Here is a 17,954-nt window from a genome sequence, read left to right as displayed (position 1 = left end):
TGTTTGTACTTGTCTGCTGCGATTCCCTGTGCATTGTCTAAACCTGTATGCATTGTTCTTTCCGACAGGTGATAACTACCCTGTACAGTTCATTTCATCAACAATGGCAGCTGCTGCTACTTCTGGACTCAGCCCTTTACAGCTCCAGGTAAGTGCCAGAAGAAAAAAATGTGGGATACAAGCCAGTTCTTTAGTGGAAAACTGCTAACCAGCTGTATGCTAAATAATGGCCTGAATGTTAAATAATTTTTAAGTGTAGCCTGGAAGGATTAACACCTTGTTTACTTACCATGCTGAAAATAGAAGAGAAAACTGCCAATTTTAGTATTTTTAAAGGAAAAATGATATTATGACTTAGTACTCTATATTTTCTATCAGGTGAGTTAATGGTTTTATAATTTTTTATTGCTGGCTGCTGCTATTGGATATGTTAGCTTTTTCCATATCAGTTTTCCATCCACGTCTCCATTTGTGTCCAGATGATCTTTTACACATGAACATCAAAACAGAAAACAATGTTGGACATTTTCCTTCTTGCAGTTTATAGATTAGGTGTTGTTATCACCAAATTACCTTCACTGTTCAGTAATATGTAAACATATTGCTCTGGAATATGTGTACTCTCATTCTTATCTTTAGCTTCATGCCATGTCAAAAGTCTGGGCATGGCATCCAACCGCATTCTGGATTAGGGTTCTTTAGTTATAATGCAAGACTGGGGGAGAAAGTTTTGGAAGCTGGATGAACAATCATTTGTACCTTATCTTCTTCACAGTAAAGTGAGGGATTTACAATAGGAACAGGCGATTTTTATACCCATCTAGCACTGCCATTTTAATGGGAAAATAACTTTGAATATGAATATATATTTTAACAAAAACAAAAAAAACACAAAAAGATATTATCATTAAAATAATGGTTAAACCTTAATGAAGAACTTGAATTTCAATACAGTAGAAAGTTTAAAGATAGTCTTTTATTCTTATAACTTACTGTGATTATTTTTGAGTTTTCTTACAAAGGAATAGCATCTGGCTAGGCATTTTTTTTTGTCTTTGCTATTCCATATATGGCTTGAGTATAAGAAATGTGCAAATATTTTCCTATGAAAAAACATCATTGTGAGCATTTTCAATTGGGTCTGCAAATAAATAATTTTTCCAATACTCTGAGTTTTTGTCATAAGCTTCTTCCGGAAAGCCTGGACGACATTACCCATTATGGACGACCTAGCAGAGCTAGACATTTTGCCTAACAGGAGCAGCAGGCCTACCTTTCTTCCAAAACTTCACCTTTCCCACTGCTAACACTGAAACTTACTGCAGTTGGAAAAATCTAAAAGGAAACCTCCCTCATATTAAAGCTAATCTGTTTCTCCTTTTCCCATAGCTATGCTAGAGTATCTTCTCGAGTCAGAAGGAAAAGTATGGAACCAGTACCATTGCTTGATCCCATAGCCAAGTTTCTATGAAGGACAGTATCTGCTTCCTAAACCTTCTACTTTCTATTCTTTGGTGTGATCAGTACCCTGGATTTAGAAATATGTGGTCTGTTTCATGAGTTCTGACAGTATGTTTTGTCTTTTTTTTTTTTTTTTCTGAATATGCTACTAAACAGAAGGGTCATGTCTCCCACCCACAAATTAACCCAAGGCTAAAGGGCCTAAGTGACCGTTTTGGCAGGAGTTTGGACACCTTTGAACATGGTGGTGGCCACTCTTACAACCACAAACAGATTGAGGTATGAATGCTTCCATTGGTGCTTCATTGGGTGGGGGACTGGATTGTTCAGTCATATTCTAGGCTTTTTTTTTTTTTTTCAAGTGGCAAACACTCGACCTAAACACTAAAATGTGACCTTTCCCTTTTTCTCTTTCCTAAGGAGGCTCATTTTTGCTCCTTTTCTTTTACAGATGGCAAGCCCCAAACCAATGCCCCTAATGACTTAAGTTGTTTATTGCTATACATTTAGGCAAATTCTGTACATGTATGCTCGAAACCATCCCCTGTTCCCTTACTCTTTTGCTTCTTTTATGTAATACTGTATAATGTTTATAAACACTTGAACACTTAAAACAATCTCATTTGACTATATAACAACCCTGCAAAGTTGATAAAATATAATTCTGCCTATATACACTAAACAGTGGAGGTTCAGAGAGACCAAGGCTGTGCAATATTCCTGGAATCAGAGCTAGTACCCAGGATTTTTGACTAACTCAGGGTTCTGAATTTTGTTTTCTCTGGCTGAGGTAGGGCTAAGTGCCTGGACCTGACTGGTTGCTTTTTTGCTCCATGAACTTCTATAGTATCCCTTTCATATTTAACTTCCAGTCAAGCTTTTTGTTGTTTTTGTGGGATATTCTTACCAAATGGGAGGAGATGGCTTTTATGGTTCTTTTGAAAACCCACCCCTTTTCTTCTATAGGGGTCTAGTCCTCATGTCTCTAATTTCATGCTTGATTTCTCTTTCATATCACTGGAATCCCTCTCCAGTATTATCAGCTACTGATGGGCTGTCAGCTATCTGTTGAATCACCAAAAAAACATAGAGACAGGCTACCTCAGACTGAAACACACATTAGCTTTCTGGGTTAGACCTAATACTACATTTTGTATTCTAACCTAGGATGGGAAACTCAGTCCCCCAAAAAGAAAATAATTATATCAAACAAAGTTATATATTCAGATCCTATTGGCTCTGGCATCAAACACTATATAATCAACTAACTATCCCTTTGCTATTACCTTCCCTGCTGCTTTTGAATCTGTATTTTTGAAAAACAATAGAGAAAGCTCACTCCTAAGAAGAAAGAAAAGGACAAGATCATAAACCACCTTGGAAGTAGCCTAAGGAAGAGTTCCAGAGCTTGTTGCCTGCCTTCCTCTTTCCCTGTCACTTTGATATAACTTATATGGGGGGTTCCCACCCAGACATGACCAGGCATATACTGCAGAGTATCTGCTATCTTCTAGACAGCAAGAAGGGATTTCTTTTGCAAAGCTTTCTTTTGACTGAAGAAAAGGTACCATATTTCTGGACATTCTGAAGATTTACCATGCCTAGGATTGCTAAAATCTAGAGATAACTGCGTATGAGGGCCAAGACTTTCTTTGTGATGACAGTTAGCAAGCTTACGTGCCCAGGACAGATCGTTCGTTAAATGTTTAAGTGCTTGGACAAATGTGAAAGCAGGTGGTCTTGGCTCAAATTCAAGACTTCCTCTCTATGACTTTTATTTTCTCTTGAGGTGTTGAGATCTATCCCATCAACCCTTCTCCATCAGCAGTTTTCTACCCCATCGCTTCTTTTACTAATTTTTCACTTAGGTTGACTTCTCACCATCCCTGGACCCCTGATGCTGCCAAATCTGGCTTCTGTTGGGTTTCTGGAAACTATGATGTCACATATGCGAGTGCCAGGTCTGTGTAGTCCTGTAGCAACGTTGATCTAGAAGCACAACATATGCCACACGTCTGTCACTTTCATTAGGATTAATAGAGAACCAGTTAGTGCAGGACTCCTCTGGCTTTGCAGCTTAATTTTGGGCCCATTTGAAAGTTTCCTGGGTTTCTGTTTATTCTTGTTCTCTTTTCCTGCTTTCATTTTTTGCTTTTTTTTTTTCCTGCATGTCAGGAAACCTTTGCTGTTTGCCTATATGGTAGACTGGTTGGAAAAAAATTGACCTTGTTTGAAGGGCAGGTTTCCCAAACTTTCCTGGTATGAGTATTCCATGTTTATGGGGACAGATCCATGAAAAACACAGTAGACATACATGTCTGAGCTACTACAGACACTAACATTTTAAATCATAGGCAAAAGTAGGGAGAAAATTTAATATCTTGCTTTATTGATTTTAAAGTCTGCTTTCTTTTCTAATGCTTCCCTCCTTTGACAAGCTAAAATGTCACAGCTCTGTTAACAATCATGAGCAATAGACAGACTATTGATACCGAGGAAGCATTACAATTATGTTAACTGGTTTTATTTCTAAACAGAGATTCTTAGGAAAAAATGCCCATAACACATACATGCCACCATCACCCAAAGCACCACCTTCATATATATCTGGCTGCATTGCTCAGAGCTAGTCCTCTTTACCTGATGTTATAGTTCATATGTTCTTCAAAGATTGTCACTCCTAACATCAATGAGCCTGGATAAATCTTAACAGCATTTATAGTTCTACACTGAAAGCCTGAAATCTTGTTATCAAGTAGAAAAAAAAGGTATTTAAAGTGCAGAGACTCTTCTTACATTAGCATATTCCAGTTCTCTCTTTCTTTAAAATAAGGAAGATACAGGAAAGACTTTTTTTTTGTACTCTGTGCTGATCTAAGGCATGGTTTTCTCTGTCTCAGGGGCACAATATTAGGAGAGAGAAGGCCAAAGAATGCTATTTTTAGTTGAACAGTTCAGCAGATGGAGGCATGAATACTCATATATCTGAAGGTTGAGGGGCTTGAACCATTAATTTTGATAATGTATTTAACCCTGGGAACAATCAGAAACTGTAACTCTAAGGTTACAGTGCTTTTGACCTTTAGAGAACAGAGGGCACCTGCTACAGTAAACAATATATTATATTGCTACTTATTCCAATTCTCTACCCTTATAAATTTCAGGACCAGTTGCCATTTGCTTTCCTCAGCTCTGTTAGCATTGGTCCTTCAAGTACATCAAAAAGAATGTTAAGGAAGGGGGACCCCGTATAATGAGGCAGTCATGTAAATATGGCCTTTAAATAGCTAAGATGTTAAATTGTTTCTGAAAAAATATTGTCTCAGAAACTAAGCTCTGAGTAACTTCTTTCTTTTTTAAATGAAAAAGTAGTTTCAACGTATCAATTCATTTTATGTGACTACTTTCAATAGGATAGATCCTTAAAAGTAATTTGTTCTGTTTTTTGTTTTGTTTTGTTTTGTTTTTAGATGGGAGAAATGTTGCTTCATAGAAGTGGCTTATATTAAATACAATCTGGTACCATATCATGCAAAGTGATACACCTGTCTCATGCTTTCTTATTAAATGATGCATGCTTCTCTTTAGCAAATACAGCAGTTAAATATCACACAGCTTAAGAATTTCTAATTAAAATATCTCCACATGTCAGCATATTGGTAATGTATTATTTTAATCCATTTATTTTGTTTATGAAACAGTGACATATGTTTAGATTGTGAAATATATGAGCCTTAAAAATCACTTTATTGAAGAAAATTAATTCCTACAATACTGTCTCAGTAATGTGTTCACTCACCCAGTCAGTTACTGGCGGCACTGCCAGTCTTAATGTTGGGTAGACACACTTACCAGTTTTATCTGCATAACAGTCTTGGAAGGAAGCAATAGCAGTTCTTTTTTCTTAGTGCCAAATGATAGAGTTTCTCTTTCCTTACTTTTTTTTCTTTCTCATTAATTCAAACCTGCCCCCCCTGCAAAAAAAAAACCCACTTTTTGTGGCTTTTTGTTTGTTTGTTTAATACAATGAAGGATGGGACTGAGTGTATGTACAGGAGATTCTGAAAGACCAATCAAAATTAAAAACAAACTAGTTACCTTTTCAAAGTTAGACATAGTAATTTGTTTGTCAGCACGGAGATGTTTGGGTCAGCCCTGAGATAAAGTGACTGTCAGCAGTTATTCCTACAAGACAAGTAATTTCACTCAATGTATTACTGACAGATTGCTCACTTCTCTGAATCACCAGAGAAAACAAACTTAATATTGTTACAGGAAGAGTTTCTGTCTTCATTAGCCTCAGAGAATGATTTTTATCGAGCATTCAAAGCCTACCGAGCTTTAGTTGGAACATATTTTAACAGACAAGTTCTTATAATGATAGTATGGGTAGTAGCCTAAAATGAAAGGAATTAAATATGAAAATTTTTAAAATATCAATATAAGTAGATTTTCACTTTTATTCAATGGCTACTATGTGTACTTCAGGGAAGATTTGAGGAAAGGTATAATTAGAGCCTTAAAATGCTAGGAAAACCTATCAATCATAAGTTACTCTTAAATGAAACTATTAAAGTGTTGCCAAGTTTGCAAGGATGGAGGAGAACAATTGAAGTTTTTGCAGAAGTAAATGCAAACACATATTTTATTTAAATAATATTGTCAATTTTTATGTTACAAATGGAAAGTGAAGAAGTACCCATCAACATTGAGAATGCTCTAATTCTATATCAGTTCCAGCCTGAATGTTTATGATACTGTGTTTAGATGCTCTTCTCTGGCTCATACCCTGTTTTCTTGTTTGCAGTCATAAACACACCTCAGTGCTGTAGAGGAATGAGAGGGTGAGGTGGCTTTGCTAGGTAGGCTTGAGAAGTCATCATTTCTAATAGAGAGTTGAATAAAGAGTTGATTAGAGTGACCTACTACTAGCTACCCAATGGAGAAAAAGGAATGCACTGATTCAAAGCTTATTTCGAGGATGCCGACCATGGGGCTGTGCTTTGAGGGGAAGTGCTTTCTTTTCTCTTAATCAGCTTTCCCTCACCCCCTTTGACTTTAAGAGTGTGGTGGTCTTGGGAGCACTGTTACAACTGGGATTAGGTGACTTGTGTGCTAATGGAAAGAACTCTACTTTGGAATCAGAATCTTGGATTAGAGTTTCTGCTGTTACTTGCCATGTTGTCCTATTACTCTTTTTATTGTAAAAGAGGGGTAATGATCATTTTCAGAGTTGTTGTGAATAGTAAGTGGGATAAGGAGGTATGTATTAGATTTCATATATATATATAAATATATATATATATATATATTCATCAAATTAGGAAAAAACTTTCCAACATCCCAATAAGCAGTGAATTCTACTCTACCTTTGCTGCCTGAAGTGCTTCTGAGGGAGAGCTCTAATCTACCAGAATGTAAGTCACTGTATTCAGGGATTTTATCTCCTTTGTTTACTGTTGAATCCCTAATATTGCCTGGCACAGTACTTGGTAAAATGAATGAATTAATGAATTTCATCTTTGCTGGCTATCTGTTACCCAAATTGCTTTGAAACATTTTTCTTGGATATATTTGGTCAGATGCCCTGTATTTAAGGGGGCACTACTTCATATAAAGAACTTTTTATTTCTAGGTATGCTTCTTAAGAAAAACAGCTGGTACCAAGTGAATCCTGGTGGAGATTAAAGAAATAGAGGCAGGTCAAAGAAGGATGCAAAATATGAAGACATTTCCTAGTGTTTGGAAATCAGACTTGTATTCAGTGAAACATAAGAAGATTATACCTATACCTACCCACAAATGAAAACATTGGGTAAACTGGATTTTCTTTCAGAAATGTGATCTTTAGTAGGTCTTAAGGTAATACCTGGAAGTTGAGAGAGGATGACTCTTGTCACATATAAGCCCTGTTAATCACTGTATTTCAGTTATATGATTGATAGGATGTTCAGGTATACTCCCAGAGATGGTTTACTAGGAGCCCAGGACCTTGGAATTACAAAATTGATGTACTCCTTTGTCTTTCCTAATGAAAATTTCTACCAACATTCATTTACTCCAGCCTCAATAATAATCTACTCAACAGGGAGCTCCCAGTGTGTGAATACTTGTATTTAAACATACTGCCTGTAAGATGCAGTGATTTCTAAAATAGTGACAGGTATTTTTATTCCTTTTTTTTACCAAACTGGAGTTTCAAGGTATTGTTTGGTTCGTATCACATATTATATATCTGTATGTATATATGTAGTAAGGGGACTACCTTGGAAATCAGAGATCATGTGATTAAAGATACATTAGAAGGTTTGAAAGCAAGACATTCTAGTGTTTTTTAAAAAAATGTTTCACTTCATTTTCCAATCATAGAATAAGTCAGGATATGCAACATTTAGGAAATTTAAATCAGAAAAAGATATGAAATATTTCGACATGTCAGGTAACAGAATAGACTGAGCAGACAAAAGTGTTTTTAAAAAATCACCATATTGAAGTATGATTGACATACAAAAAGCTGCACATATATATTATACGCAATTAGATGAGTTTGGGATAGTTATACATCCATGAAACCATAGCACAAACTATGCTGTAAACATATTCATCATCCATCATCATCATCATCATCATTATCATCATTATTATTATTATTTTGTGTGATAAGAACATTTGACATAAGATCTACCATCTTAGTAAGTTTTTAAGTATACAGTACAGAATTATGAATCATATGTTCTATGCTATACAATAGATCTCTAACTGAAACTTTGTGCCCTTTGACTAATTTCCCCATTTCCCTTCCCCCAATTCCTGGCAACCCATTCTATTCTCTGCCTTTATGAGTTGACTGTTTAAGATTCCTCATGTAAGTCATCTTACACAGTGTTTGTCATTCCATGTCTGGTATATTTAACTTAGTATAATGTCCCACAAGTTCATCCATGTTGTTGCAAATGGCAGGATTTTCTGAATAATATTCCACTTTAACCCATTCATTTTCTTGATCCATTCATTCATCAGTGGGCATTTAGGTTGCTTCCATATCTTAGCTATTGTGAATAATGCTTCAATGAACGTGGGGGTGATGATATCTCTTTGTGAGATCTGGATTTCAGTTCTTTTGTATATAAGCCCAAAAGTTTCAGGTCTTACATTTGAGTCTTTAAACTACTTTAAGTTAATTCTTAAATATGGTTTAAGAAAAAGGTCCAATTTAATTACTTTGCATGTGGATACTCAATTTTCCCAGTGCCATTTATTGAAAAGACTATCCTTTCCCCATTAGGTATTCTCATTACATTTCTCAATCATATTTTGACTGCATATGTTTATTTCTAGTTTCTCCATTCTGTTACATTGCTTTATATATCTGTTTTATGTCAGTATCATACTATTTAATTACTGTAACTTTGTAATATATTTTGAAATTAGGAAGTGTGATACCTTCAGCTTTGTTCTTGTTCAAGATTGCTGTAGCTATTCAAGGTCTTTTGTGGTTGCACATGAATTTTAGAATTTTTTTTTCTATTTCTGTAAAAAAAACACCATTAGGATTTTGATAAGCATTGCATTGCATCTGTAGAACACTTTGGGTGGTATAGACATTTTAGCAATATTAATTCTTCCAATCCAAAAATATTTTAATGATATTTTAATTAAAAGGGATTGAGAAGCTTAGTTGGATGGATTCCCCTCATAGACATGACCCAGTGGAAGAATAAAACTGATTAATAGAGCTAGCACATAGTTAATACCACTCTGCCAATTTTCCTTTCTCCTTTATTTGTAGAAAAATTCATATGTTACAAGTATACATGTTTATACAAAATCCAACTGTAAATTCAGAGGAAATTTGTAACATTTCAAGCTTTCTGCAGTGATTTGACACCATCATGCTTTATTTGGACTGTTCTAGATTATTAGGATTAGGATAAAAACTGGATTCTCTTACATATCTTTTAAGCCTAAATAACACAAATAGTGGATTCTTTTCTAAATATAAGTAAACAAGCCCAAAACATGTATTCTGTACTCTGTACTGCTTGCTGTGTGGGTCAAAAAAAAAAAAAAATTCATCACTGTCTGTTCCATCTTTCATTCCTCCCTTATAATTGTTGACATCAGTAGGGTCATCTTGAGTCTGATTGAGAAGAATTAATTTGGCCTTTCTTTTTTTAGTTTTATAAATACAAATTCCTTTATATTTATAATCATTTAATGTGGGGTTAGCTACGTATTTGCATTTCCTTTTCATATACTAAAAAATGGAGGCAAAGTAGAGCCAAATAAATTCCCCAAGACTTCCATCCTTTTGGTTTAAGGACTTAACTCAGAATTCTTAATTTCCAGGAAACTGCATTGATTTCCTTCCTTATTATGTACTTCTCTTATGTGTACAGCTGTAATACCTGTAACCAACCTTCAATGTCATAACATATAAATTAATCTAGACTATGAGCCTTAGTACCTTATCAGTGATTTCTCTAATGCTATTGGCCTTGAGCTGCATAAACTAAAACAAAAATAAATAAAAATATATATATAATAATTTATATATAAGTATATATATAAATTATATATAAATATATATTATTTATATATATATAAAAATGTATTGCTTAAAATATATACATGTGTTGACCCTCTCAAACCCTACAAAGTACAAACATACCGTACTCATTCAAAGTCTGTTTGAAATAGAGTTGTTTTTAATCTAGAAAATACATTTTGGGGAAATTTATCACATTTTCACTCTAATTCACTTATGCATTTAAATTAAAGTAAGAATGAATATTACAGCTTTTTAAATTCTTCCTCCTTGAAGTGACACTGTTACTTTGAATATGACTGTTTCAATGATATAACACTTATTGTATCTTAGAGTTGTATCAAAATCTGTTCTGGAGAGGGAGCTTATAAATGATCATGCTCAAGAAATTTGGAAAGGTATGAAAATTCAAACATCAAAAATTCAATCATTCAATTATTCAACAAATATTTATCCAGCACCAAGTATTATTCTAGACCAATGATCCTCAATAGGAGGCAATATTGCCCCTTAGGGTTCGATTGACAGTGTCTGGAGACCTTATTGATTGTTATGACTCGAGGGTGGGGGTGAAAATACTACTGGCATTTAGTGGGTAAAGCATCTGGGGACGTTGCTGAATATCCTACAATGGACAGGACCCCTCCACACCCCGACCAATAAAAATTATCCAGCCCAAAATATAGTCATACTTTGATTGAGAAAACCTGTTTTAGATATTGGGGAAATAGCAATGAATAAAACAAAGTCCTTGCCCTCATGGCATTTACATTCTAGTCAGAGGTGGGGAACGGGGAAAGAAACATATGATAAAGAGTTGGAGTTGCAAATCTTACTCAGCTTAACAGAAATATCCCACCTATCTATCTACATCTGAACCTAACCTGGATGGGCAGATTTTTAAAAGATGAGGCTTATTTGATTGTGCATCCTCAGCTCCACTTTGATCTTCAAAACTAAGAATTTTATTTTATTTTTTTCACTTTTTAAAAAGGTTTTATTTATTTATTCATGAGAGACAGAGAGAAAGGTGGAAACATAGGCAGAGGGAGAAGCAGGCTCCCTGCAGGGAGCCTGATACAGGACTCGATCCCAGGACCCCAGGATCATGACTTGAACCAAAGGCACTCAACCATTGAGCCACCCAGGTACCCTCAAAACTAAGAATTTTATTCTAGAAGTCATTTCAGACTAGAATACTTGCAATTCTTGTCATCTTTTCAGTTGTATTAAACACACCATATACTCTTTCAGTAAAGGAATATTATTTCTGACTATAATAGTATATGAGTCTATCTTTCAGAGTAAAGTAAATATGAAATTTGAGGAGGACTTGGGAACTAACTGTACATAGTTTTTATAGGATACTATTTATGGAGATCCCATAGGATGAGTGGAATCATTCTTGGCAGAAAATCTGTATTTGATGTGTGAATTGAATATTACAAAGGAAATCTGAATTTCTTTCTAAAAACAAAACCAGATATAAGAATAGTATGGATATTATTTATATGTATACCGATATACACATACCAACACATATGTAGTACATATTGTATAGTTTTTTACAGTTTAGTGAACAATTTATATTTCAGCTTTATAATAAATGTGCTTTAATATTATCCCCATGTTTTAGAAGAAGAAAGTGTGGCTCAGATGGATTAACTAACTTGAACCAGATTACTCATCTGTTAAACACAATAGGCTATCACAGATGGTTTAAGTGCATTTTAAAATTTACTTCTTGACTGGGATTCTTTGCTTTAAACTCTGCTGACTGATACATTGGAAGCACAGCCACCTGGAAGCTTTCATACACAACTTACTCCCCTCTTATAATATTCAAGTGAATTAAAAGTAATTTAATTAAATTACAAAAGGGGGAAATTTCAAAGTCAACATGACATTCTCAGGATCCCAGAGAGTTCATGGATTTTCCAAATTTCCAGCTAGCTGTCCAGAAGAAACTTCAAGCCTAATAGAATTTAACAAGGATAAGAAGAACTATCATGAAATCTGTCTTCTCTCATTCTGTAGCTTTCTTTTGAGGAAAATGCTAAGAATGTTTTTGCCGAGTGCCGGAGCTCTATTCTTGTGAGGGTTTCTGGGGCTGTCTTGTAATTTCAAAGTTTTGATGAGTGTCCAGGAGTAGCTGGGGAGTGTGTCCTTGCCCATCCCTAGCCTGCGCTGCCCTCTGAGCGTGTTCAGCAGGTTGCATGCCAGCAGAGGAAGCAGATGTTTGACCATACTGGAATGGAGCGCCTGCTGCATCAGGAGCTGAGGATTCCTCTTGACATCTGGACGTGGCTGGGTCGGGATGCCTGCCTCGGGCCAGGAGGCTGCGGGGGCTGTGGGGCAGAGAGCACAGAGTCTTTGCCGCTCTTTAAGCGATTAGTGCACTGAAGCAGCAATAATGTTGAATTATCGCTTGGCTGCGTTCTTCTCAGCAATCTTGGGACAATAGGAGAGTCAGGAAGGAGCCTTTACAGTAAAGTCATGTTCAGAGAGACAAGACTAATTATAGAGTATTAAAGAGCTTTATTTTAAGTGATTTCGTTTACAAATAGCTCTGGACAGTGTATGGAACTTTTTAAAACTGTAAACCCAATAGCTTAAAAAGACTTCTAATTGAAAGTGGCTAGGATAGAGCCATTATTCCAGCAATTTCCCAGTTTTAGAGTTTGGTCGAGTTGAAGATAAGGCGTTTGCTAAAAAGAGAAAATACACTAATGCCCATAGCCATTGGGGGCAAATTATCTAACTTGAGAGGAAGGCAGACTTTTAGGTAAGAGATTGACTGAATTATGCACTGGCTTTTACAGTTTTACTTTATCACACTGAAAACCGGTCTGCATTTGCTACCCAGAGCTGAAACCATCTGTTACACCAATTTCCTTCATGATATGTGTTATGGAAGCACAATGGATATAGAAATGGGTAGTTTAAAATATATTTTGTGATGAGCAGTTAATGCATTATATAGTTTTTCCTCTTAGAATCTTTCATTAGTGAGACCTCTATATTCCAGGCAGCCTTCTTATAAACAGATTATGGCCAGTTGTGTTCACAGTAGTATACTGGAGAAGAACGCAGTGTTGCTCTCACTTAACCTCTCGTATTCTAAGGGGGTTATATTTAATTAACACTGGTGAGAGGCTGACCTGAGAGGCTGTGGAAAGTGATTGAGCTGCATTTTCCAAGCTCTGCTCGAGTCAGCTGGGAGAGAAATTAAAAAAAAAAAAATTAGAAAGTACTATTTTCTGAAATTCCCTCTAACTAAGCTGTATTTCAACGGGCCATTTAATGCTCAAATGGACAAAGGTATTACTTCAGTCATTGAATTGTATCAAACTCCTTCTCAGAGGCCCAGTTTAAAAACTCTGAAGGAAAAGTGGTTTAGCATCGCATTCTCAATGGAGTATCACTTGCTCTGCTTAAAAAGAAAAAAGCAAATACATTAAAAAGAAGAAGAAGAAGAAGGCAGGAGAAACACTCGCTGTCAGTAAACGCAGTGGAGCGTGTGCCCCATGTGGTCCTTACTACACTGGAATTGCCCTCCAGGGCTTAGGAGTTCCTTAGCCCCCCTACAAAAAGATGCCGCTCTCTGCGGTGTGGCTGTTTACCTGCTCCTAACATTTTCTTCACGTCCAAGCAAGTGTGCTCCAGGACCCAGGGGGCCGTCTCCGGATAATGCACGGTTAAGTCATTGGCTTAGAGCTAACACAACCAGGAGAGAGTGAGAAGCTTTGTTGAGAAAATAGAAGCCTGGTTGTGACTGATTTGGGTGGAAGTCCTTCATTTTCCCACCCATTTACCAGTCATTTTAGTAACCAGCCATTTCTTAATCATTTTAATAAAGAGACATTTTTTAGTAGCAGAGTGAAATAGTCATCCATAGTTCATCTATATCCAACCATTCCGTTCCTGATTTTAGATCCACCTGTGCCACACCTGATTATAAAACGGCACCAAACACAAATAGACTTCACTCTGAAACAGGAAGATGACTGTATATCGTTAGGTGACAATTTGCCACCATGTGTTGGAGTGACATGCTTCCTCTTCACTCAGCAACCAGCTTGCTCTCTGGCATGTTTTCTGTCTATATAACAGTGAATGGCTTGAAAGTTTTAAGAAAGCAGTGCTTCTTGGTTCCTCAAGGCCTGTCAGTTAACAGAGCCATGTGACCAAAAACAAACAAACAAACAAAAAGCTATGTAACCTTGAGCTAACTTCCCTGCACCTCAGTTTCCTCATCTGTGAAATGGAGACAGTGACACTTTCCATATTGTAAGGGTTAAACAAAGTAACACAATCCCGTAGTCTAGCACAATGTCTGCTGCATGGTAAATACTCAATAAACATCATTTCTCTCCACACCCTTATACTAGTACCTCTCTTATTCATTCATTAGTTTAAAAAAAATTTTTTAAACATATACTACATGCACAAGCTGAGCAGGTTATTGACCTCTTATGGTAATAGCCTAGGGAGGAACTCAACTAAATGAGCAATGCTTCAAAGTGATAAGAACAGATAACATGTGGCAAATATCTTGGCATATATGTATATAAATATATCCACTTTCTGGTTGACCAAGCTGGTTGTGTGTCAGCTTTTTGAAATCTTTCTGTTCTAATATCGATGCCAGATGACTGTTCCTGAATTCAAAAAGCATAAGGCCCAGTGCAGCGCTCTTTAGAAAGAAGTGATGGCCAGGCAACAAATACGGTACTTTAAATTGAACTTTACACTAATCAAGAAAAAAAAATGCCACCATATTGAAAGAAAGTCCTTCACAAATAAGCAATGAGATTGTAAACTGCATAGATTCCCAGAGCTGAAAAGACCCTCAGAGGCTTTGAGGGCCAAATCTTAACTCTACCATTGGTTCCATGAGCATGGGCAAATTAATCTTCATATGCCCAGATGCCATTAATTGGGATTAGGAATAATACTTACCCCAAAGGGCAGTTGTGAAGAATAAATATGGGAAAATCCTTATGAAAAGTGCTTTATACACTCTCAAGTATTAGGTAAAGCTTTTGATTTTACAGTTGAAGAGACTGAGGCCCAGAAAGATGGATTAACTTGACCAAAGCCACACAGCTTGTAAATGGCCTGGATTGGGGTATGCAGAATTGTGAGGCAATGCTGGGAAGAGCTAAATTTGATTGCTTCTTTTAAATAAATTTATAAAAAATGAATTGAACCAAGTCAAGATATGGCCAAGAGGACAGTATAGCTCATGTCTCTACCAATCTTTGGTGCAGGTGGATGGAGATGAGTTTTTGTAGAAATATTTATTTTTTGCAACCGAATGTACCAACCTAATGAAGAGTACCCTTAAAAAAATATAAAGCACATTCAAGTATAAGACCCTGTACCAGTCCTGATAGTAGTGATAAGGCCAGAATATAAACTTATATTAACATGAAAAAAAGGATTTATTATTTAATTAATTCACTCCTACAATAATTCCCAAATGTTTATTAAGTATCTATTGCATGTGGTAAGCATGCTTTTCTACTCAAGAGACACTAATATCAGACCTTGATCTCTGCCCTCAGAGGGTCTACAATCTAGTAGACAGTGTGACAATTATTAAAATAGATGTGTATCCAGAATGAAAACACTACGGGAGGAAGAAGTGTTAAGCTCTGCCTGGGGCAGTATTGGCAATCTTCATGGATGAGATGATGTTAGAATGGAATCTTGAAAGGAGAGTGGAAGTTAAGTAGGTTTATGGGGCAAGGATACAGAGTGGCAGAGATAACAGAGAAGAGAAAAAGCACTCCAGACAGAGCACAGCATGTCTGTAGGTGTGGAAGCAGTCGTCAGCATGGCACATTCAGAAAACGACAAACAGTCTGGCACAGGCCAAGGATACCAGAGCAATAGTTGGTGAGTTTGGAAAGGTAAGCAAGGGGTCAGATCACCAAGTGCCTTTTACACCACACTTGGGAATTTGCAATGCATGTGGCAGACATGATTTTATTCACACTGTAAATGGTAAAGCGGTATAAGGTATAGCGAGCAACTTTATGATGTGATATTCCTCTATTAATTTGATCTCTAGTTTACATTTCCCATTACACTAGATTTAATAGTTAGGGAACTATGTTTGGTAAGATTCATAGTCCCTTTAGTACAATGGTACCCTGTGGCAAGTGAAACTATACAAATAGTGTAATGATACATGCAGAATAAACAAAACTGTTTAAGATTGAAGCAAAGCCAAGGTCCAACCATTTCCCTGGGATTTGGGGAAATCTTGTAATCTGAAGTTTGTACTAAACCCAATCATATTTAGCAATTGCTTCTCAGTGAATGCGCCCTGATGCTATATTTCAACCAAATGATGAAGCAAAGAGTAAAAATCTATAAAGAAAAGCTATAGTGCTTCTAATTGTGCAATTATGCCCCTTTCTGGAATAATAAAATGTTCCTTGGCGGAGGTCAGGATCTCTGCCACTGACTTATTTAACAGATCCTCTTAACATCTGTCCTGCAGACTGTGCACTTTATTAGCAGACAAGAGACCCAACAGACTTTGCCTGCTGTGTCCCTTTTTCACATTCACACAGCTGTGGATTAACTCAGACTTTCCAGAAGAGGACCAACCAGAAGGGATAGTAACGTTATTGGCTGATTCTAAAAAGATGGGAAAAAAGAGCAGAAACAAATGTTGCCCTAGTACAATTCAGTGTTTTTAGGGTGACAATTACCAGTCTGTTTTAAAAAGGAATAAAAGCAGCGATTTCACTAAAAAAGGAAAGTCTATTCATATCTGTGTGGGAACCTAATCAGGCTCTTGTTTCCAATGACGATGCCTCCACAGTTGCACCAGGTCTGCGACAAGAATGCTCCTTTTGTATGCCGATAATGTGGAAACGATAAAATTCCCTCTAAGAGACATATGTGTTTACATCATGAGATGTGTTATTTGACAAAATGCTTTGTTCTCCTCATATTTTCCACGCAGAGTTTCATGCTGGGTTGTTTGGCTGGAAATCTTTGATTAACTAGAATTAGTTGCTGAAATAAAATAGACACTTTTGTTTTATGAGTCCTCTTGCTGAGCTGTAAATTATAGTAAAACATATAAGGAGTGACAGAAAGAAGTGATGATTTGAACCTCTGACCCAGGACAGGCACAAAAACATAAGATTATTCCTTCAAAGAGCTGCACAGAGACATAAATATTTCACGGTCCACTCGGAATCGTGCCCTCTTAACAAACTAAAGCTGCGATTTCACATCATGTAATGAGAGTTTTCCAAAGGTGTTACGGGAAGCTTCCACGAGGTATTGAGGTTCTAAAATATCCCTCCCAAATTAGGACCTGGAATGCTTCGAGATTTTCTCTGTCCAACAATGGCCAAAAAAAGAAACAAGAACAGAACAAAGTTCCTGTTCCCTAAATGAATAGCCGAGGGTGGTTTCCCTGTACGAGAGAAGTGCCACATTTTATAAATCTTGAGGCTTCTCAAAGCCATCTTGGCCCTTAGTGAGACCATCCTAGTCTGTGAAGCAGTCTTTGGGTTCTAGTCTGAAGGAATGAGCTGGAAGGGAGACGTTAATAAAAGAACAGAAGCTCTGTTAGTCTAAACACTGCATGTGTTCTAGGGCTTGCTGTGCTGTTCATTCTGCTCAGGATTTCTTTACTTTTTTTTTCTTTTTGGCAAAATAATTTTCTAGGATTCTTTATACGTTTTAGTTAGTGTTGGATCTCATTCCAGAGCTTTCAGGTAAGCAGTCAAAACTAACTGTGATGGGTGTGTTAACTCACATTATTGTGGTGATCATTTCACATTATATACATATATCACATCGCCACATTGTACACGTAAGCCTGACACAGTATTATTTGCTAAGATCTCAATAAAGCCAAGGAAAAAAAATCCCTAATTGTTCCCAGTGATGGTGTTTCATGAAGTAGTAA

The 17,954-nt window shown here is 36.5% G+C and overlaps 1 protein-coding gene across 26 annotated transcripts in view; it reads left to right on the top strand.

Moving 5' to 3' along the window:
* SOX6 (SRY-box transcription factor 6) overlaps positions 1-17,954 on the top strand; it is a 588,321-nt gene that overhangs the window by 471,637 nt on the left and 98,730 nt on the right. For 21 of the 26 annotated variants that reach the window (XM_038569137.1, XM_038569135.1, XM_038569136.1 and 18 more), the window contains 2 exons: positions 69-148; positions 1,618-1,740. In XM_038569137.1, coding sequence (XP_038425065.1) covers positions 69-148; positions 1,618-1,740 — 203 coding nt within the window. The remainder of the gene's footprint in view (positions 1-68; positions 149-1,617; positions 1,741-17,954) is intronic. The other 5 variants (XM_038569150.1, XM_038569152.1, XM_038569151.1 and 2 more) reach the window with 1 other exon arrangement.

The sequence above is a fragment of the Canis lupus genome, chromosome 21, assembly GCF_011100685.1.
Source record: "Canis lupus familiaris isolate Mischka breed German Shepherd chromosome 21, alternate assembly UU_Cfam_GSD_1.0, whole genome shotgun sequence".
Classification (NCBI taxonomy): domain Eukaryota; kingdom Metazoa; phylum Chordata; class Mammalia; order Carnivora; family Canidae; genus Canis; species Canis lupus.
Note: the sequence above shows the minus strand (reverse complement) of the source record. Positions and strands in the feature narration are given on the sequence as shown.